Source organism: Chenopodium quinoa, unplaced genomic scaffold, assembly GCF_001683475.1.
Source record: "Chenopodium quinoa cultivar QQ74 unplaced genomic scaffold, ASM168347v1, whole genome shotgun sequence".
NCBI classification, from domain to species: Eukaryota; Viridiplantae; Streptophyta; class Magnoliopsida; order Caryophyllales; family Amaranthaceae; genus Chenopodium; species Chenopodium quinoa.
Genome location: NW_018743919.1, coordinates 2,770,178 through 2,793,765, shown reverse-complemented (window position 1 = coordinate 2,793,765; position 23,588 = coordinate 2,770,178). Strand labels below are relative to the sequence as shown.

Sequence of the window (23,588 nt, the reverse complement as noted above, 5' to 3'; positions counted from 1 at the left end):
ATAGGTGATTTTTTGTCCCTAAATGTATATCTTGGGGAAGGACAACCAATAGGTCCCAAATTACTTTAAAATGTCAATTCAAAAGAGGATTTAGCATGGTTAGAATGAGGGTAATGTAACATTTATTAAAAGTGAAGACATAATGGTTGTAGAAAAAATAATCATGTATAAAAGTGAACACGTAAAAAGTGGTTGTAAAAGGTAATGATTGTATAGGAATGAGGATTGAGGAATATGTTCGGGAGTATTAGTTACCCACCATCACATTAGTTAGGGTGATGCATAACCCGAAATGAAGGTAATAGTCCTTTTCTCCCTCATTTCAATATTTTACTCTCATTCAATTTAATTGTCACATTAAGAGTTACACATAATCTTGTGTGATAAGTTGTTTGTTGGTTTATTAAATACTCTATGTATAAATTCAATCACAAAGTAGATGTGATGGGAGATAGTACAGAAAAAGAGGTGTGAGACCCTAACTTTAAATGATATCATAAAAAGAAGTGTGACGATTAAATTGAGACAGATAGAGTGCATAGTGCTCTTTATCTTTATCTTGTTTGCATAATGCTCAATCTAAGCATGTTTTATAAAGGAGTGAATGAGAGAGAGAGAGAGTTATTTGTTATGTTAATATAAACTCTTGGAAAGCTAAAGTCTCCCCCAAAGATAAGGTATAGGTAAGAAAGTATCTTTACTTTAACTTTACTAGAATAGAAAGTCGTTAAAATTGGCATTTATTTGATTTAATATATGTCAATCAAGAATGTTGAGATAAGCCCTTAACAGTATTTCTAAGAGGTGGTAATGGCAATGGATTGCGGTCTTCTTCTAAGTTTCATTAACACTCGTTACAAGTATAAGGGATAGAAATTATACTAGAAACTTCAAAGTTGAGGAGAGTGTTGGAATAAAGAGAAATAAAGCTTGAAATATCTTCAACAATGATTGAGTTTGAGAGATTCTTTTAGATGCTTTGATTGAAATGGAAACTTATGAAAATAATACATTCATATTGGAGATGAAATTGTATTATCAAAGATAGCTGTTTGAGGTTTCCCTTGCAATGCTAATCACTAACATATTTCCATAAACATTATTTATTCCCGTCTATCGAACAGCGAGTGCTAAAATCACTCCTGGAGGATGCATGTTTTAACAGGTAGGTCCTAATAGAAGCATCACCATCTCAACTGGAACAGGAAGTAAAAACATAAAAGGTTTGGTGTTGAGCTGCTGATCTTAATTGCATGGAATAGAGAATTGCCTTTTTCCTTTGATGTGTACAAAAAAGTACAAAAGATACAAACAGTTTACAAATTCTTTCTATAGTACAGTCTGATCTCCAACATACTTTACCAAAATCGACAGAGCAGAGGAGGTCATATAACAAGGTGGAGAAAGAATAAATCAACCTGAGACAACATCTCATACAACACACCTACTTACACAAGACAACCATCCAAAACTCTCTTGATATAATACATGTACAAAGAAAAAATTCTAACATGCTAACTGATCCGAGCTGAACGAAAACAAAAGGGCAATTCATGGTAGAGAAACTCTCAATATTGGTTCTCTAACCAGTTGAACAATAGCTTAGAAAGTCCTTATTGCCTCCCCAAAATGCTGCTTGTCGCTTCCTCACTCATTCAAAATGGAGCACCACCAATATAAGTTTTCCTTTAACCCAACCACTAGTATTTTTATCTCACATGCAGGACGTGTTTACACAAAATTGCTCTATATGTGTTTCATATACATAGGCAAAGTAGAAAAGTATGATACCACTGCTATATTCTAAAGAGCTTGTGCCTGAGATTTTCAAAAAGTGGCTTTCCATAGTTCATCCTCACTTTCCCCACAACGCTGGTGAACTTCGTGAATCCTTTCATCAGAACGGCAAATGCCACTGCAGATCCAGTCGAATGAAGCACCACAAACATTTCCTGCCTGAGCTTTCCATTCACAATCTGTAGTGATACAATAAGGACAAAATAATAAAGTGAGGTTGTTATCTTCTTTATCTATCAGGAGGAGACCAAGATTACATTCACAATCTGTAGTGATACAATAAGGACAAAATAATAAAATTATGGAAAGAATCCTACCTGGGGGAGTACCACAACATAGATTCTTGTCATCAACATGTGTTACATCCAGACCAATAAGCCATGATCCTAAAGAAACATCTTCATTCGCATATTTGTGCAGCAGATGTCTGGCAAATCATAAACATCACCAAAACAAATCACATTACTAATTAGGAAAAGAAACATTGTTCTGTTGAGGTGTCCATTCTTTCAAGTAATTATGGTCCAAACACATTAGAGTTAGCATATCATATAGCTAGCAGTTGTGGACTTGGCGGGTAGCCAAATCATTCAAAATATAAAATGACGACTCACAAAGATGCTAAAAGTTGTGGATTTACTTGTTGATGGCTATATAGGTTGCCAAGTCATTTGAAATAGCATATAGCTGTCCTGTAGCATGTCGGAAATACTTGTTTCCCTCTCCACCAAATTTCCAATGCTCTGGTTCTTGATATCTCACTCCCCTGTTCATGATAAGCAGCCATTAGGAGCTATAAATAAATGGTCCCTTATAGTAGATCAAAAATGACGGAAAACTCAAATTACTTTTTAGCAAGGATTGGACCAGACTTCATGCAACCTACATATACTCTAGGCTTCAAGCGATGGCTGGATAAAATCTTCCCTAATGTGCCTGCATCAACAAAATCTAGGTAAAAACACAACCTCAAAGTATAGACGCATGAACCTGTTGCTATGAGAACTTAATTATCAGATAAATTATCATAGAGAACAAACTGTCTTGCTTTATTGAAAATAAGAATATGCTTGTATTTAAAAAGACTTTCCTTTGAGAGGTCAAGAGGATGAGATGAATTCTACTACCTAGCTAAAACAATCGAATATAGCTATACATTACAAAGTATAAAAAAATGGTGACCATGAAGCGATAAAAAACTAAGATTCAAAGCACAATTTTCTCACATCTTCCCAGTAAGAATAATCCATATACAGACGTCCATCATCAAAATTTGTTTAGACTACAGTAGCTGCCTTCAGCCGACAAAGTATCCTTGTGTTTGAACATTGTAACTCTAAACAATTAATCGTTATGGCCACAAAATGTTTAGCTAGAGATAAAAGGCTACCTTGAACTCCACTTTATTTACTTTTCAGAATACACTAAAGAAGAGGCCATTGGGTCTTTCAGTCAGTACTACACAAAGTATATTAATTCTTTGTGTAAAAAAATTTATAGGGAATGCTTGGACAAGAATGCCTGAAACTTCTATTATGTTCCTGTATAAAATTTATTCTATTCATGAACATCTTCAACTGCACAAACTACTATGAGAGCCAGACAAAAAGAGTTAAAATTTATAAATGGTTGCAAAACCCTTAGCAGTAGCACATCATGCTAGATGCTACATCATGCGTTGATTTTAAATACTAGTAAAAAAAATTGGCTTCAAAATGTGGGCACTTGAAAAAGCCTATGGAAGGGATTTAAAGAATGAAAGTAATTGAGAAACTCTTTACCTAGATTAACATGAACATCGTCATCTACTTTTACATAAAAGTCAGCATCCCACAGGCCAACAGCGGTGGAAAAGTATGTCCTTGTCTTGGCTGAGAGTTCCAAATAGCCCTCTACATGTTCCTGCTTATAGTACGAATGTACATTTTAAAAGATGAAAGATAATAGTTGTTTCATGTATCACAGTTAAGATTAAAAAGGAAACAGAGCTCACCAATCTCAAAAAGTCTCCATGTTTGTTATCCTCTGCTTCGATTGCCTTATCAAGAATGCCACCAGATGTTGAACTGATGACAAAAGATGTTTCACACAGTTACATTTTTTGTACAATTGTTCTTATACAAAAGAATCTCTCATAGATTAATCTTTTGAGAAAAACAGAAGGAAAAACCAGCCAAGGTTAGCATCAGATTACGAAAACATAACATTATAAAGGCCTGAGGTGACCTTGAGTCAATGAAGGATAGCGTGTTTGTAACCCGTTAAATTGACAGTAAGAGGCAAAGCGTATGGTTCCAACCACCCAAGTGGTCTCCCAGGGTCTTGTGGGGTCAATGGGAAGCACCTCATCTTCTTTCCTTTCCAGACGCGGAAAAGTTGAAAATTCTCCAAACTGAAGACTATAATCCATGCTTTTAGACAAAATAATTCCAAAATTGAAGTGGATTGGGGGGTGTCTAATGGCGTCAAAATATGGCCATTTCAAAGATATATTTTCGGCTCCACCCTGAGACTAGTTAAAAAAACACTTCACCACCAGCTGGTGTTCCTGCAAGTGCTAAAATCTGTACGCATTTACAAACAAAGCCAACGGCTAACCACTTCTTGTACATTGATCAACCTTCTTGGGAATAAAAGTCCATGGTGGGGGAAGTGAAGAAAAAATATGAAGGTACAGCATAACATTTATTCTTTAAACTGCATAACCTAACAGATTTTTACCTGTGGCCAATAACAAATCGTATAACAATGCCCTTTTCTTCTTCTAACTTCTTTCTTTTGTCACCTTTATATTACAAAAAAGATCCACATATCAACATTGGAAACCATGCTTATAGAAGAAAAGAAGAAATATTACAAAATGAATGCCCAACCACAAGTTTATTGTACGCACCTTGTGGCATCCAAGTTGCACGAACTGAATCTCTTCGTTTCCGGCTATTAAAAGCAGTGTTAATTCCTATGACCATCAAATATTTTCGTTTAGAAGTTAAGTCAGCAATCCTCAAGCTCTCTGTTACAGGAGATCCGTTCATTATTGACTCCTGTGCTGCTCTTGCAGCAGCTAATTCTTCCTCAAGTTTTGAAATTGTTTTATCCAATGAACTGTATCAGAATAAGTCATCCAGCTCATTACACGCGAGTTATGAGCAAAACTAAAGGTGCATAAGTGAAAACATTATTCAAGCATTAGAGAGCTTACTGTATGCTGTTGCCTTTCACCAAGGATTCCCTAGGGACATGATTAGATTCATGCCGAAAAACCTTCATATTGTGATGGGAAATGTAGGGTTAGATGTGATGGTAATTTACATATTAAGAAGGATAAGCTTGGAATAAAGAGGCAAGTATTACTTGAAACTAGACAAGTGAAAATTGTAATATGAGCTATGTTAATCGGACACTGCTAAAATCATGAAGTGTCCGTGTTGACACGACACGACATGACACGGACACGGGACACGTGTCCGACCCTTCACTATGCACTCGAACACTTCCATTAAGAGTGGAGAGGAAAAAAGAAGAGAATCATGAAAGAAAAACACATCTTGTTCGAAGACCACCATTAATAAAGGGAAGAAGATTGCCATTTATTAGGATAATTTACTGAGGAAAGAATTTTAAGATTATAAAAATTAGGAGTGGACGTAATGAAAAATTTAAAGCTTTTATAATATATAATTTATTTATATAAATTTAAGTGACGTATTGACGTGTCCCCGGATCGGACACTTGGACGTGTGTCTATATCCGACACCCGTTTCCGAGTCCATGTAACATAGAATATGAGCATGAGTCATTCATAGTTTAATAAGGAGAATAGTTTATGATGCCATACTAATATATTAAGTGTTTGTTTAGATATTGTGCAGCTAAGGTGATTGCATATGAATTCAAACACCTTCACAGCATATCTGGATAATGCTTTAGAGATATGCGCTTTATATAACATCAAAGGCAAGTCATCATTGAACTGATAATTAAAATAAGCTGAACTATTACTAAATAAATCAGTTCAAGTCTAAGCCACACATGAAAGAGCTCAATAGTTTACAAGAGCCAAGGTATGACTGAACTTTTCTGCAAAACAGGATAGCCAAAGCTCTGTGAATTAGTCAGTGGAACAGGGAAAAGGTCTAGTTTTCTAGTGGCAGTGCTAGAAGAATAGGTGAGATCTATCAGCATGAAGATTTCAAAATCAAATTTCATCCATATATTTGAATTGGGGCTGGAAGATAGTATCCTAAGAGGATAGACACCTGTTTCTGCTCTTGTATTGTCCGTATGCCTTCACCTCTGCTCCTTGTATTCACAGTATCTTTTTCATCAGGCATCATCCACATCCTGGGACATGAATGATGTTGTTAGGGAACATACATCACAAGAATAGTTAAATTCACCACAACAGCTCTACAAAAATGTACAAGAAACTACTAAAAGTTCAATGCCAGAAACTGTAAAGGCAACTATTGAGCTAATTGTTGAATTTTATTTTTATACTCATAATTATATAATAATAGATGCATATGCTTCAACCACATGAAACTAAATATTCCTTAGCCCTTAAATCAGGCATAACCATTCAACTAAAATCACATGTAGGTTTATCACAAACCTCTTTCACAATTGTAGGTTAAGGCAGTGTGCATTTAACAAACCCATTTTACATGAGTCTCTTGGTATCATTCACCAAAGCATTGTACTAGTGTAATCACTCTTAGAACTAGTATAACTACAAGTACTAACAATGAAGGAACTTGCTTGGACTATTGACCAACAAAAATGATGTGCTAGCTGAAAAGGTTCACCCTTTTGCTTTTACAAATCCAAGCAGCCTATGAGTGAGTAGATTAGTGACGGTACCAAAATGATGAGAGCTTTAACAGTGAAAGGACAGTTGGAATCATAGTAATTGACATGCATCAAGAAAGATAGAAACGATTTGGAATCTAATCAAACTTTTGCCTGTGTTTTTACTCCAGAGAATGATGCTTGTGGTTGTGGGCACTTGAAACATGAGAATGTGATGCTCAATGTTAAACTCAGATACAAAGCAACAAAATTTTAGTTAAATTGTCATTGTAGCCCTGTATTTTGGTTGATTATACAGTCACGAAGGAAAAAAAAATATATGTTTTTTTTTTAAAGGACCCTGTATTAATGCATATTCTACACCATGACAATGATGATAAATTTTTGGTTAATTTTTCTATTGAATACTCTATTAAGGTAAAGTAAGGGTTAATTATATATTCAGGCACAATATTGCACAAATGAAAACACAAAATCGTTTAAAGAACATTGATATAGAGCCATATGGGTTGAGATTTCATGTAATAACATGAATTTTCAATACTCGTATGATTTTGTGTTGTTCAATATGTAATCTTGTGCTATAATAAAATCAATCGACCTTAGATGATCTTACACAAGCATACTTAGCAGAAAAAATAACCAAAATCAATCATTAATGTGAATTTGTAGAATAAGAATAAATACAGATCATTAGAAAGCATAGCCTGTTTCCCTGGTTAGTGGTTACCCTATATACTCAGCCAACACAAGGTTGCCAATAAGAATTTATCATTTATTATTATGGAGATATAAAAAATAGAGTGAGATATTTATCATTCTCGGGGCTATATAGACCTATTGGTAGGCTTTCTGTGGTTCCAAACATATTATGACTATAGCGGACAACCCCACATCCACTTCAATTTTGGAAAAAAAATCCAAAAATTGGTCTGAAACTCTGACCAATTGACCAGATTGGTAAATGAAAAAAGACCCTTAGCGACAATTTGGTAAAAAACCTTAACTCTGGCGACAATTTGGTAAAAAAAGCTAACCTAAAGCGACAAATTGATAAATAAAATAATCTCAGGCCACAATTAACCCAAAAAATACAACAATTTCCGATAAATTACTCGCGAATGCTTAATTTAGTTTGTTTTTTTTGTTTTTTTACCAACCCTTTTTATGGAAATTATAATTTGAAGAAAAAAAATGTTAAGTATCAATTTTCACTAAGTTTCATACCCCTTATTAACAAAAAAAATTTTAAAGGGGGTTGGAAATAAAAAGGGATGACATATTAATTCGAAATTTTAAATGGGAAAAATAAATATAAAAACACAAAAACAAATTAAGTTAGGATTTTTAAAGAGTTTGTCGGAAAAAAATAGATTTTTTGGTCTAAATGTCGCCGGAGTTTATTATTTTTACCATATTGTCGCATATGATTAGCTTTTTTTACCAAATTGTCGCTAGGGGTCTTTTTTATTTACCAATCTGGTCAATTGACCTAACTCTGAAAGCGTAGATTATAGCCTTCAATTTTGGACAATTTTCAGCTTTCCCGGATCCGGAAAATACAAGAGAACGAGGTGCTTCCCATATATCCCACGAGACCCCAAGAGGCCATTTGGGTGGTTGAAATCATCCACGTTGCCTCTTAACTATCAATTAGCCAGTTGCATACACATCTCTCTGCATTAACTCACGGACACCAAGGACCTTTCATGTTATTGTATATGGTTCCAAACAACATTATATGACCCCAGGAAACATCCTTACCATCACTTGATTTTTCTCGACACCATATCCCAAAATCTCCGGAAATGGTCTTAATTTGTATATTATAGCTTTCAGAACCGGCAAACATATTCAGGCCATTGCAACCGCTTCTCAACAGAAACTTGACTTCCAATAATGCCCAGATATTCAAAGTTTAAACACAGATTCAACATGAAGTTTGAAGACTGCTGAGATACTCCATGCATGAAGCATCCCAAGAAAAATTTAAAGTAACGCATATGCGATGCAAGTTGGCACCTATACTGCCTTAAGGGCTGACATCACAGCAGACCAATCCAATAGTTATCATAATAATAAGTCAACAATAAACTAGTAACTGCAGCATTAGAACAGGATTTTCTTAAGCAGGTTTTCCTCATGCACTTCTAGTTGATTCAACTTTCCAGATTATAGTACCAGTGATATCACATTAGGATAGTACTGTTAAACCTGTGCACACAGCAATTGAGAAAGAGATCATAAAGAAAAGGCATCTCAGCCTTAATTCACATTTATCATACAATCTCCATCGCCTACAAGTTCAGCCACCCAACAAGCAAACCACTCTCAAGCAAGAAATCACCATAGCGCCTCCTTACACAACCTCGGAGAACCCATGGTATCCACCAATGAGTCAATAGCCATAGCAAACCTATCTCAATTGGCAATCCTCCAGGGTGCTGCAGCAGTAGACATAATTTAACTACTCCTTCAGCTTTGCAAAGGGTGATAAATTTCACTTGCACACCTCCTTGACCGGTTTGCCAATGATCTCCCTCCATGGAATGGGGCATTGACACTCTCTCTAATCATTGCTCAATAATCATCAGTTTGAAGATAGAGGGAGCATTAATTGATCCTAGGTTTTTGGTTCCCCGCAAATTGCAATATTCCCCAAAATCCTACTTTTTAACTAAGAAAGTGTTATCTACCTACTACTAGATCAGAAACTCTTCTGCTTCAAAATAACACACACAATTAGCAACATTATTACAATTTCTACTGCAATGATCTCTGCTCAATCCACAACACATTTCCACATAATATTCCAAATTTCCAACTCATCGACTAATAAAAATTAAGCAACCCCTATATTCTTGATCACTTAAAACCCCATTTTAAATCAAATCTCAATACCCTTTCCCAGATTAAGCTTATCATAAAATTTAAAACTTTAATTAAATGCACAATAAATTAAACTCAGAAAAAATAATCACAAATATAGGAACAAAAATTAGAAGTTACCTTTCTGTGAAGAACATTCCAGCACAAAAGCTACCAATACATAGCAAGATTACAAAATTCCTTGGTAAAAAATTCCTTGAAGATGATTCATTACCACCAAATCCAGCTCTATTTTTCACCGACATTTTTGTTCTGGGTTTTCTCTCACTAAGCTCATTTACAAAGAACAAAGAAAAAAGATTGCAACTTTACTTTAGTGAAACTATGACACTGCAAATAATTTGGTATTTCTGAAGTCAAAACTGGTTCTCAACCAAATTGATGATCTGGTCTGGTGGTGTTTTTCTAAAATTTCTCTCTCTAATTCATACGAGATAATATTACAGTATTATAACAAAACGAGTTATATTTGAGTATTTAATTAACACTTGTATTTTCTACTTGTGGATTTTCATTGTTTTTCCCAACAACACAATTATTGGGAGATTAAGATCCAAAATCAAGAATTAATGGATACCCTACCAACAACACCAACCACATGACGTCTTAACAGTATTATGACTTACATATCCTTCAAATACCAAATTGGTTGGTCAGTTGGGTTGGGTTGGGTTTGGTGTATTGAACTAATTTTGTGAGTTTGGAGAATTTTATGGAACCAAGTTCGTAAGGTTTCGAGATCTATACCTAAGTACTTAACTTTAGTTTGTCCGGTTTGGTTGACTAGAGTTCTCAAATTAAGTGTGATTTCTTATTGTTTCTAATAAGTGGGTTTCATTCGCAAATAACAATCAAATACAATGTATTAATAATAAAGTTCCAATCTCATACCACTTTAGCTTTATTCTTGATTTCAAAGTCATGTCATTACGTGAATTAAATGCCCCTTAAGCTAGTTTTCTGGTTTGAAAGTTGTTTTTTTCCAACATTCTTTACATGAGCTTCCGAGATTTTAAATTAATTTTAATATTCTCATGATTTGTTCTCCTCAACTTATCTAGCTTAAACTTATTGTGACTAAATTATGAGTGTTTTTAACAGTCCAAATACGTAGGTTATAACATTTAATTTTGGACAATTTTAGATTTTTTCAAGCGTGAAAAGGAAAGATGATAATGTGTTTCTTATGTATCCCACGAGATCCCGTGAGACCATTTGGGTCATTGAAACCATTCATTATGCCTCTTAATTATCAATTTAGTCAGTTACATACACGCTTTTTTTTAATAATTCAATGTCACCATGGGACTTTATGAGACCGACTAGGGGGTTGTATATGATTTCGAACAACATTATATGACCCCAAAATGCATCTCCTAACATAAGTTGAGTTTTCGACACCAAATTTTGAAATCTCCAAATATGGTTGATTTCACGTTTTATAGCCTTCAAAGTTAACATATGAACATTTTTCAAGTTAGACATCGAGTTGTTTCCTGAGAGGTCTCAATGGGCATCGTGAGGCCCATTTTGTGCCCAAAATTATCTAATCCATGTCGTGCCTCACCTTTCATAGACTTTATCTATTTTTTTAATTTTTTTTCTTATTGCAACATTTTAAATTTAATATTTATCATTGGATATCATCAATTCATAAAATTTAAAATTATAAAAAAGGTGGCAAATTTACAAATATAAAATCAAGACGCACATGGCTATATTATATTTATTCTCGATACTTGCGAGTACGATAATATGCGGTTACCAGCCATAAGGCCACGGCGCTCGCTTGTGTAGAGTTGCATGCTCTTGATAAGATGCTGAATTTCTGATCCATTGTATAGGCACTTTCACGCTTTGGGTTTCAAAAGTGATAAAAAAGGCCTCGTGTATAGATGAGCTATGCTAAATGATCCAATAGTCGTTTCCAATTTTGGGTTTAACCCATAAATCCATAATACGCTTGCAAATTTTGCAATTTTGATTTGGTTTAAATTATAGAATACACCTTTAGATACGTTTCAGATAATCTTTTATACGAGTAGCATATTACCATACATCCTAGGCTTATTACTTGTTAGAGTTGTTACAGTGTAGGCGTGTAGCATATCACCATATAGCATCTTTGATGGGATAGATTATACGACTAACATATTACATACGAAGTATAACATTATTACCATATATTCTATGTTTAATACATATATCTCATGCATTAGCATGAGTACATTCAAATTATTTTGAAATGAAGAAAGAAAGTAATTAATGCTCTTATTAGGAACTTTCATAGCTTAAAACTTATAGAATTATTCTGTAATAGTTTATGAGATCGTAAATTGTGAAAATATACGATTAAAAAAGTTTGAATTCAATTAGTGAAAGAAAATCAAATTCTCAATTTGTTGATTAAGATGTTTGTTTGTGCCTATACACATTTTGCACATGTTCAATTTGGACAAGATAAGAAGAGGGAGAATAGTTTAGGCGATATTTTTCTTTATGTATGAAATATACTTTATTTGTTCAAAGATTCCTTTAGTACATATAATTTTCACATATACAGAGTATATATTCTTAGATATAGAGTTGAACCCTAATCTTCCGTCATTGTTCTTGTCGACACGAACTACACATAGATTATCCCGGTGTTGGTTCTTCTTTTAACTTTAGAATGTGCATCATGCATGGTATGGATCATGCATGATATGGACTATGTTACTATTTTTGTACTACAGTCCAACAAATATCAAAAGAAAACTTCAAGGCTTTATCACGTTAACCAAAACCCTACAATTGCTTCCTGCTTTGAGAACCAACATCCAATAGCTTTTCATCTAATTTTGAATTTGAATCGAAATTCTCTTTTTGAGTGGAATGAAAACATCTGTCACCCATTAAACTCGATATCCTGAATTCTATACTCCTAAATTCATAATTAATTGAAAGAAATGGTGGGTTATCCAAATCGGGCTAGCATCATTAATTCAAGATACCTTAAATGGTTTATCTTAGCCAAGGGTCGTTAGAAACTATTTTTAGCTAAAGCAAACTAAAGTATGACATTTACTAGTAGATATCATGATCCAGACTAGAATCGATATTGACATGAACCAATTTGACTCGAAAATGTATGTGAATAGATGATTATACAATGAATATTTAATCAAACTTATTATAACTTAATTATTTAATAGCAAACTTTTATGCGTGCACCTCAAATACAATTTGATACAACTCATTTAATTTGAACTAAATCTGATCAAATGAAATCATATAATCTATTATGAACAACTGTTGGGTATTATAAGTATTTATGAAGTATAACGGATGTAGTACGTCATTTGGTCATTAGTCTATTGCCAAGTGTTTCATTCATGAGAAGTTCGAAAAATGTAAAATGCACCTGTATGTCCCTAAAGGCTTAAAGGCCTTAAATCAACACTGAAGTGGGACAACAACGATATAGGCTAGAGCAAAAGATACATAAAACAAGAACATAGAAAAGATTAGAAACAACAAATTAAACTAGTCACATTAAAATCTCTCATATTATATAATTAAACATTGAACTTCCTCCTAACAAAATTTCAGAGGACTGCCAAACACAATTTCACAAAATTAGGCAGTTCCTCTGATAAAACTCACCAACTAAGAAAACAAAAAACTAATTAACCATACTTAATCAAGCTAATCAACCATACTTAAGGACTAAAAAATTGAAAACAACTTACATGGGACCCCTTATGTAACAAATAGATGACATCCATATATTGTTCATGATGAACCCATGCTGATGTTGTTTCATTATCCCCAATTATACAAAATTGATGATGTCTTCCTTGGATAATGCACCAATTAATTCTTAATTATATCCTAATTTAATCTCTCTTTTTTTAACCTATGATTCCTTGATGTCATTGCATGATAATCCATGCACACAGCACATAATAATAAATAATAAAATTTTAAAAAACTAACCCATAAAAATTAAAATAAAAAAACTACTAACCCATGAAAATTTTCACTCTAAAAAACCAGTTTTAGTTAAAATAGCATTTCTTACTTTACTAAGGTCTCTTCCTTTAAGAGTCCTTCCAATTCCTTCATAAACAGAGAAAGATGAAATCTGACTTCTTGCTAACTTCTTTGCTAAATACTCATGTGGTGGAACCATGTCATCATCATCATCATCACCATCATCATTACCATCATTACCATACACATACCCATCACCATCATCATTCACATCAGGACCATCATCATAACCATAACCATGACCATAATCATTACCATGACAATTACCATAATACCCTTGATGATTAACAGCATTATAATCAACCCATGATGATGCAGAACCACCATTCTTCTTCTTTTTTGATGTCACACCATAAATTTTTGACCAATCAGGAATCTCCAATGGTGCTGATGACATCTTCTCACATGATGATGATGATGATGATTTGGGTATCATTCTTGCAGTAGCAGTAAATTTTTTTGTAGCAGAAGATGAATTTTTCAATGATTTTCTGAGTTTTGGACTTGAATTTTCTCTGCTTTCTAGAACATTCCATACTTCTCCTTCTTCAAAGTCTTCATCTTTAGCAAATTTTCTGCCATTTCTTCCTGCCATGACCAATTTTTTTTTTTTTTTTTTTTTTTGGGAATTTAAATCTGTGGAAATATAAACATAAATTATTTAAATTAAATAAATTTGAAGGAATTTATTATAAATGGTGAAATGGGTGTGAGGAAAAACTGAAAAAGGAGCAACAGAAAGTAAAGTTTAATGAGAAATGAGAGTTCATACACTCTCTTTATAGGAAAGAAAATGACTTTTCTTTTTTTTTTTTTTTTTTTTTTTTTTGGGTTAAGGGTTACAACTTACAAGTACAACTTCTATGTTGCAAGTATTTTTCTTGTGATGATTTATAAAGTGGGTTTATTAAAGATAAAATGGGTGGGAACTCACTCACTTTATTGTATACTTCGTATAATAAACAAGTTGTTCACTTTATTGCATATTATAAACACTACGGAGGTATATACGAAAATACCGATTAATTTAATTTTAAAATAACTTAATTTGAAGATTTTAGTGAACTCTTACTCTTATAAAGCGGTCACATATCTTTAAGGGGAATACTTTAGGTTTGTTAGATGATCACATTATTCATAAATATGTACTATTAGTTACAAATTAGCGAGTGATGATGTAAGTTATATTTTTTTTCTTATTTAGCAATGTAACATATTATAAGTGAGTGACCAAGACTAGGGGTGTGCTAAAAAGGACCGAGATCGGACCGGAATTGAACCGGACCAGACCGTTGGATTCCGGTTTTTCGGTCCGGACCAGAATGGACCAGAAAATGCATTTGTTTTTATCTTTGGGTGAAAATTTTAAATTTCTAAAAAATTTAGGTACAAAACTTGTAATTTATAAATTTTAGGTGCAAAATAGGAAAGCACGCAAACAAAAACAAGACGTTAAAAAATGATGTATATATAAAGATATGAAAATGCAAAAAGAAAAGAAAAGAAAAGAATATAACCGGTCCATTCCAGTCTAAAACTGGACCGGACCGGAATAAACACCGGAACCCTAACCGGTTGATTACGATCCGATCCCTTGTCAGCAAAACAGGCGATTTCAGATTTCGGTCCATTCTGGTCCCAGTCCGGTCCAGTTTTAGACCGGTGCACAACCCTAACCAAGACCACATATAACATATTATCATGATATCCATCATATTTGATTTTTTTTTTTTTTTTTTAAAATATACATAATATATTTACAATTTTTTTTTTGGTGGTCATTTTTGGTTGATGCAAGAAAAAATGAAATGGGTTTGTTACAAAATTAAGTAACTCCATAAATCACATTAACTATATGAGCTAAATTGATTGAAATCTAGGTAGTCATAATTGGTTGTTTTGGTGAAAGGGAATAAAACCAGGAATCTTCCGTTGGCTTTTAGCTGGCAAATGCTTCCAAACAAAAACCTAGGGAAGTTAATGCAAAGTGAACTTCCAAAAAGAGGAACAATGAAATTGGGCTACCTAGGTATTTAGGTAACTGTTAAAGAAGATTTTTCCCCCCATTAAAACAACAGTATATTAATGTTAAGTCATAATATATCTGAAAATTAGTTGTTCAGTAATTTATTTACCTGTATTTTCTTTTTAAGTTTCGTAAGTAATATGGACTACGGTGTACACATTTTTTATAGTTTAAGGCTCTGTTTCAATTTACTGAAAACAGCTGAAGTGAAGTGAACTGATTGAAACTGAACTGAATTGATTGTGGTTGAACTGAACTGAAATATTTGACTGTGGATTAATGATTTTTTTACTATGGATTAGTAATGATATTAATCCACTAATAATTATGAAAAATAAAATGAAGTTCAAAATCAATCCATTAATAGTTTTTTTTTTCATGTTAATTAATGCCTGTGAAATTAATCTACTGTAATAGTTTGGCTGTTTAAAAATATGAAACAAAAACAAACCAAAAAAAACGAAGAAAATATCCAAAAATAAAAAATAAAAAAAAAGGAAACAAAGACCCAAAACTACGCACTTCCATTATTATTATTATTATTATTATTATTATTATTATTATTATTATTATTATTATTATTATTATTATTATTATTATTATTATTGTCGTTGTTGTTGTAATATATACTAAAAAGTATGAAATTTGGCTTTAATTATCATTAGCAATATCATTAGACATAAAGATGAACTTAAAAAGATCGGCCCAAAGGCATGCCTAAACTAAATTGTCACTACAATATCATTAGCTAAATCATATAAAACAAATAAATTAGCAAAAGAACTAAAATGAACTGATTGAACCTGAACTGAACTGATTGGAGTTGAATTGAACTAAACTGAAATTAAGCTAAACAGAACAGGCCATAAGTTAACACGTTTTGACTTTAATGTTGAATTTTTAATACATCATCTATAATTTACTTATGACTCCCATATTTCAATTAAGAATAAAGAAAATATGTGGTTCAAGGGTTATATTTATATCTATGACAAATTAGACGCTATGTAATCAAAGAAATTCACGAGTATTTGTTTACATGGTGTGTATTTAGTATGAGTATCGAATATATACGTTATCAAAGACAATTCACGAATATTTGTTTACATGGTGTGTATTTAGTATAAGTATTGAATACACAGGTTATCAAAGAAATTTACGAGTTTGTTTATATAATGTCTTTTTATTTTTAATAAATGACGTCTAATTAGTATGAGTATCGAATACACACGTTATTAAAAAAAAAATGTACAATTAAAATATATAACTGATTTATACTCGAACACAGCTCCAAATTCAGGAGTTTATCTAAGGCTTAAAGAAGGAAAAGAAAGAAAAAAAAAAAAAAAAACCTCTTATAAGATCTGAAACTCACCACTTTAATTAGAAAAATGTGAAATTCCGAGGATGATATACGTGGCATTCAAGTAAATGAATAGGTCCAAAAAATCCACGGATTCCAAGAGAAGTAGAAGCTGCCTGATCAATCCTGATTCCTGCAAAGAAGAAGATAGAGTTTTCAGAGCAACAGTCAGAGCAAAAAGACAAAAACTTTAACCAAATTATTTGATTTAATTTTAAAATTTTAACACTAAAATAATTAAATTTAAAGAAGGGAGGTTAAATTAGATCCAATGAAACCCAAAAAAAGCAAAAAAATTGATGGGATTTAAGAAGAGAATCTCAGTTTCTAGTACAATTTTTACCTGAAAATAATACTGTAGTTTAATTTAAATTATGGCCAGCTCAAAAGAGTAAGAGTGCAGTAGCAGAGGACAGAGAAAATGTGCAAAATAAATTAAAGAGAAGTGAGAGTGGTCTCATCTCAGCTCAACTTCATAGCTAGCTCTGGAAATTATAAATTTAGAGCTAAGTGAGATTATTATTGACTGTTATTTGCTTATTTTAGGGTGTCCCTATCCATCACCATTATTTATTACTTCCTCCGTTTTTTTTAGTTGACACGTTTTTTTAGTCACATTTGACAATGTAGAATTTCAACTATTCATATATTTAATTAATGATAAGCAAAAATTATAAAAATTTGATATTTTGAAAATATATATCGTCATGAATTTAACAAGATCTCACATAACTAATTTTTTCATTACGTATAAAACACAAAATGCGGTCAAAGGGGAGTGTGTGAATAGTGTTAAAGTCTTAAAACATGACAACTTAAAAAAACAAAGATAGTATTATTGTAATCTTCATTTTTTAATTTTTTATATATTGAGAATAAATCCTTCCTTAGATGTGTATAATTGAGATGATTGAGGAACTTATCCAAGTAAAGTGAGACGAATAGAGTATGAATAATGTGGGTTTGAATACGAATTTACTGGTTGTATTAGTTTAAACAATATTGAATTTACGCTAATTGACTTGTAACTCAAATGTCTTGAATTGAATTAAACAAAATCAAACTCAAATTGAATGACTCTTATACTTTTATTTCTATAGTTGAACACATCAAACATTGCTCAATTTATCTAAACTATATATTTTTTTTTTTACACAACCAATTGTGCTCTCCCTGTTTCTTAATATTTACCCTATTTTCATTTTAACTCATGTCTTTGAATTTGCTCAATACGCACTAGTTCTTTACTTTTGGTGGTAGGGGTTCACATTTTCCTTTTTTTTACCTTTTTTTTTTCGACCAATACATTTACTCCGCTACTTTTCTCTCTCATCATATTATCTCAATCAAAAAGTTTAAAAAGTAACCCTTTTCAATAGAACAAACAAAGGAGGACAAAGAAAATAGATATTGATCTCAATAAACGGGATATCTTAAGCTCATTTTAAAGTGAAAGAATCAATAAAGATGCACATACTCATTTACCCTTCAAGTTCCAAGAAGGTCAAGACAAATGGAGGATAGAGAAGGAAGATATAGACATATGGAGGCTCAAATATTGTTGACACATCTTGTTTAATTTTACAAGTGTCTTGCTAACGAACGTTCTCAGTGCGTTAGATAAGCATTTAAAATATTTTTTAAATTAGTATTTCGTATTATTTTAGAAATGCATGTCAAAATTACGCGCTAATGGATGTAACTAATGTTCATTTTGATTCATTATTTTTATTTTGGGTAATACTATATGTAATCATTAGGGCTATGAATAAGCATTTAATATCTTTCTCCTACTATGGTATTAATTTAGAAATACATGTCAAAATCACGCGCAAATCAGTGTAATTAATGTTACATTTTTTTTGTTTTTTCCATTTTTAGTTCCTTATATGTAACTCTTAGGGCTATGTATAGCATTTTCCTTTTATTTTTAGTTACCCCCTTTGTTTTTTTTAAGTGTCCCATAGTTACATTTCACGCATGCCGATCCAAAACTTTAACCAATAATATCTTTAATTAATTATCAACTATAAATTATAACAATTGGATATTAATAATCTACTCATTGAGATGATTCCAACAAGTACCTACAATACCTATGTATATATAATTCACAAACATTGGTCTAAGTATGTTTTGAATAGTGCCAAAATCTCCAATGGGGCACTTAAAAAAACGGAGGGAGTATCTTATCCAACGCCCCCGAGTTTTCGTTAGCTTTTGCCATTTTATAAAGTATTTCCTCAATTTTTTTAAGAACCCCGATTTAATTTTTACTCTATTTATATAAATCACTTTGATCAATATTTGTAGTTTACACATAAAAGTAAATATAATCATATACTCCGTAATTGTTAAAATCGTTTCAATGTGTATATCTTAAAAGTCAACTATATATATGTGTGTGTATACTTATAATAACAAAATATTATTAGTCACAATATATATCATGTAGGCAAATAATTAAACTAATCAAAATAGGTCACTAAACCGTAACAATTAATTCCTTAATGAACCCTCTAGTGCAAGAAATTTCCATTATTTATTTATTTATTTTTTTTAAAAAAAATAATAATTAAAAAAAGTAGATGAACAGTAGGCAAAGGCGTTATGATTGGGAGGAAAGGAAAAGAGGGATTGGCGTGATGAGGCGTTCACTAGACTCACTGGATTCAGTACTAAATAAACCTTATCCATAATCTCAGTTTTCTTTCTCCTGCGCAGTAGTCTCAGCTGATGCGGCGTCAGCAATAAATACCTATTTCTATCTATCCATCTGCCTGCTTTTTAATGTTTCTACTTCCAGATTTTTCATGATTTTACTATAATTAAATATATTGCCATCCGATTGACTAACTGTAGGCATCAACTACACCACGTTTAATCGCACTGATTACGGACTTGTTCTCTTACACTTATTATGTGACTAGTATTTAGAGGTGTTCAAATCACACTCAACCCAATCAGACCCAAAACCAACTCGAATAACATCTGATTCAAATTCGATTCGAGTAGACACAATAATTTAACATGACTCAACTTTAAAAATTGACATAACCCGACCCAACCTCACCTAATCCGATCCGATTATCCGAATTGACAACTCTTACTACTGTGTATTTAAATTAAAAAAATATATAAAAATAAGGTGAATTAAACAGACCATGCATTAAAAATATATTTCAGATTTCTTTCGCTGATACATTTTACAAATAAAAGTCAAACAGTGCCAACTCATAAAAAACGGATGAAGTAATATACCTAAATAATAGTTTTAAAACTTATACTAAGACATGAACTTATACTTATAATACAAGTATTAAAGGTACTCTAAAACCATTAGGAATGTCGTATGTATTAGTACAAGCTAAGGTTTTCATACCCACTATGAAACTTCCATTACATTGTCACTTATTAATTCAATAATTCATGGCAAATATGCTTACCCTAAGCTTTTTTCTTTTTTTAGTTTAATCTTATTTTACATTATCCTTTCACTTTGAAAGTAAAAACTCACGCAACCGAAAGTGCAATTTTCCTAATAAAAATTAAAGTCTTGAAGATGGTGAGCTTAAAACAACTACATGCATAGTTGCATACACCATAGTTGTAATAAATAAACTAGCCTAGCAAAATTCAAAGCATTTCCAAAGGCTAAAGACATATTCCTGCATTTGAATAATTGCCTGTATTAAATTCTGTTGCAAGATAGGTAATCTTAAGGCTATTTAATTTTAGGAAAAATTGACATGAATATTATGACCTTTGTCCGATCCGCCATAAATTAAATCACCTTTTGATAATCCTCCAATAAAACGACTTTTGCACACGATCATCCAAAAATGGGGCGAAATCGGTTGGTAACCTGTTTAATGGGTTAATATAACACGTGTCCCTTTGTAATTGGTTAATTGTCCCCTTTTTTTTTCTTATTTAAAAAAAATAATAATAATAAAATAAATTATTTTTAATTTTTTTTTTAAAATCACCCCAACAGCCCCTACCCCATGAAACTCCCCACCCTATCCCCATAAATCACCGACGCCAACCACCGCCGATGGGAAATCAGACGAAACCCTCCACGTCGTTAGCCACCGTCGCTGGCACATTCTTTCTCCTCCCTCCGCCATGTTGGAACAACAAGTGTGTAGTGTGTGAATTTTGTGAAAAAACTCAAAGTCCCACATTGGTGGGAAATGAGAGTTTTACTCTCTTTATAATATAGAGAGTGGGCTAAAGGGGTGTGGCCCTTGGGCTACCCACATTTTGTGGAGAGGGAGGACCTATATGGTAAACCATCTATCACACACGCGCGCCGAACCGAACCGAGCCGGGCCGGGTTGGGTTGGGTCGGGTCGGGTCGGGTCGGGTTTATTAAATAAACTTATTTTTTGGACAAGGCTAATTGCGTGATTAGTTCCTTGATTTTTGCTAAACGTTTTTGACTGATTACATTTGACCGTTTTTTCAAAACTGATTAATGGAGCGTTAATCATGCAAACGTTTTCACTGATTTTTTGCTAAACGTTTTGCCACGCATTAATCTTCTGTAACCGTTTTGAACGTTCAACTTATGACCGTTTTAATTGCGTGATTAGTGCCTAATTAAACAGCAGCAGTTACGTTGCAATTTTGCCTATAAAAGGCGTGTTGATTTCCTGTTTTTAATATACAAAAAAAAAAACAGAAAGCAATCTTCTTCTCCTCTCTATTTTTCCTCACAAAAAGCAGTTTCTTTTCTTTTTGGTGTTTAGTTGCCCGGTGGTTTTGTGCAGTTCCACCGGTATAATTACAATACAGAAAGGCTGTTTTATCCTGGGGAACATCCGGTTTAGTACGAACTGCTTGCACATTTTCAGGGCAGTGCCGTGAATGTTCTAAAGAGAGCGACATAGTCCGCGACTCAGTCTAATTTTCGGTAACTTTGTTCTTACTGTTTTTGTTCCCGCAGTTCTGTCTTAACAATTTTAGAACATTCATTTTCTGCCTGTATGAACTATATGTCTACCGAAGATATTACTATGTCTGCTGACCTTAACAAGCCCTTCCGTTTTGAAGGAGCTCACTTTAAAAGATGGAAACAAAAAATGCAATTTTTCTTAACTGTCAAAAAAGTTCATTCTGCTTTAACAGCCCCTCGGCCTTTTATTCCTGATAATGCTCCTGAAGATGAACTGCCTTATCTGAATAGTGAAATCGAAACCTGGAATGAAACTGATTTCATGTGCAAAAATTATATTCTTAATGGTCTGTCTGATAACCTCTATGACTATTATAATATGGAAAACACTGCTAAGGATTTGTGGGATGCCCTACAAAAGAAGTATGATACTGAAGAAGCAGGTGCCAAAAAGTATGCTGTCAGTAGGTACCTAAAGTTTCAAATGACTGATGATAAGTCCGTGGAAGTGCAATCCCACGACCTTCAGAAAATAGCACATGAGATAATTTCCGAAGGTATGGCCCTTGATGAACAATTTCAAGTTGCTGTTATTATTGACAAGCTGCCTCCTTCCTGGAAAGATTTCAAAAATAATCTCAGGCATAAGACTAAGGAATTCTCCTTAGAGAGTTTGATCACTCGGCTCCGTATAGAAGAAGAATCCAGAAACTAAATTCTTCCTCATCCCCACCACCTTCCGCGCAACTCACTTTCTCTCTCCTCACCACCACCACCTTCGACTTTTGGAGGGAAATGTGGGGTTGTTGGATTTGGGAGGGGAAGGTGGTGAAACTCCAACTACTTCACGATTCTCGCAGCTCGAAACCCCTCGATTTAGCGTAGGCATACGTTGGGCGAGGATGTTTAGCGGTCTAGCAAGGGTTGGGTACCTCGGGATTGGGGTTGATTGGCTGCGCATTTGCGCTGTGGGAATGAAGGGGAGGGGGCTGGGTAGCGCGGCGATGTTGAGGGGAAGGAGGCGGCTAACCAGGTTGCACCGTGGCAGGGGAAGGAGGGGGTGTTGAACAGGCTGAGATCAGAGAAGGGGAGTGAGGGAGGGATTTTTTTCCCCTTTTTTTAATTAAATTTTTTAAAATTTCATGTTAATTTTTAAAAGGAAATATGTTAAAATTAAAAATAAAAAATCCTAATCAATCACAACATGACACGTGTTCAACCTTAACCTTTGAAACAGGTTACCGATTTTTTATCCTATTTTTGGAAGATCATATGCAAAGGTTGTCTTATTGGGGGATTATCAAAAGGTGATTTTATCTATGACGGACCGGTCAAAAATCATAATAATTCTGTTAATTTTTCCTTAATTTTATGAATATGATGGATGTACTAAATTTAAGGGATATGAATGAGAAGTTAACAACACTAAAAAAAAAAAAGCGTAATTGTATCATTCATGAAGTTTTAAATATGCAATATGTTAGAAAATGTGTACACCCTATCTAATACGCAATCAAAATTCTTACTCTCTATAGGGTCATATATACGGAGTATGTATTAAGCATAAAAAAAGGTCTAGCTAGATGAACTAACTAGTTAGACAACTAACAAGTGATAAAATATGCTTTTAACAACTAAATTAAAAAAGTCTACTTAGAAAAATCAAGGGCACTATAACTAATATTTCGCCCTTTTATCTGCCTACTCCAGTACTCCTAAGACAATAACCAATAAAACACAACCCATAAATATAACTTACAAAAGTA

General features: G+C 33.1%; 2 protein-coding genes across 3 annotated transcripts; both read right to left on the bottom strand.

Moving 5' to 3' along the window:
• Positions 1-1,256: 1,256 nt before the first annotated feature.
• Positions 1,257-10,038, bottom strand: LOC110687376 (probable beta-1,3-galactosyltransferase 2). The gene is made up of 11 exons (XM_021864021.1): positions 9,619-10,038; positions 6,057-6,141; positions 5,000-5,061; positions 4,691-4,902; positions 4,519-4,582; positions 3,791-3,863; positions 3,579-3,699; positions 2,646-2,733; positions 2,438-2,563; positions 2,115-2,224; positions 1,257-1,976 (listed from the first exon to the last, which is right to left on the bottom strand). The coding sequence occupies exons 1-11, from the start codon at positions 9,741-9,743 to the stop codon at positions 1,828-1,830; spliced, it is 1,215 nt and encodes a 404-aa protein (XP_021719713.1). The 5' UTR covers positions 9,744-10,038; the 3' UTR covers positions 1,257-1,827.
• A 2,980-nt stretch (positions 10,039-13,018) lies between these two features.
• LOC110687374 lies at positions 13,019-17,454 on the bottom strand. 2 transcript variants are annotated; one of them, XM_021864019.1, is made up of 3 exons: positions 17,266-17,454; positions 16,935-17,055; positions 13,019-15,205 (listed from the first exon to the last, which is right to left on the bottom strand). In XM_021864019.1, the coding sequence occupies exon 3, from the start codon at positions 14,126-14,128 to the stop codon at positions 13,520-13,522; it is 609 nt and encodes a 202-aa protein (XP_021719711.1). In that variant the 5' UTR covers positions 14,129-15,205; positions 16,935-17,055; positions 17,266-17,454; the 3' UTR covers positions 13,019-13,519. The 2 variants fall into 2 exon arrangements, with proteins under 2 accessions (XP_021719711.1, XP_021719712.1); XM_021864020.1 differs by having other exon boundaries at positions 13,019-14,169.
• Positions 17,455-23,588: the final 6,134 nt, after the last annotated feature.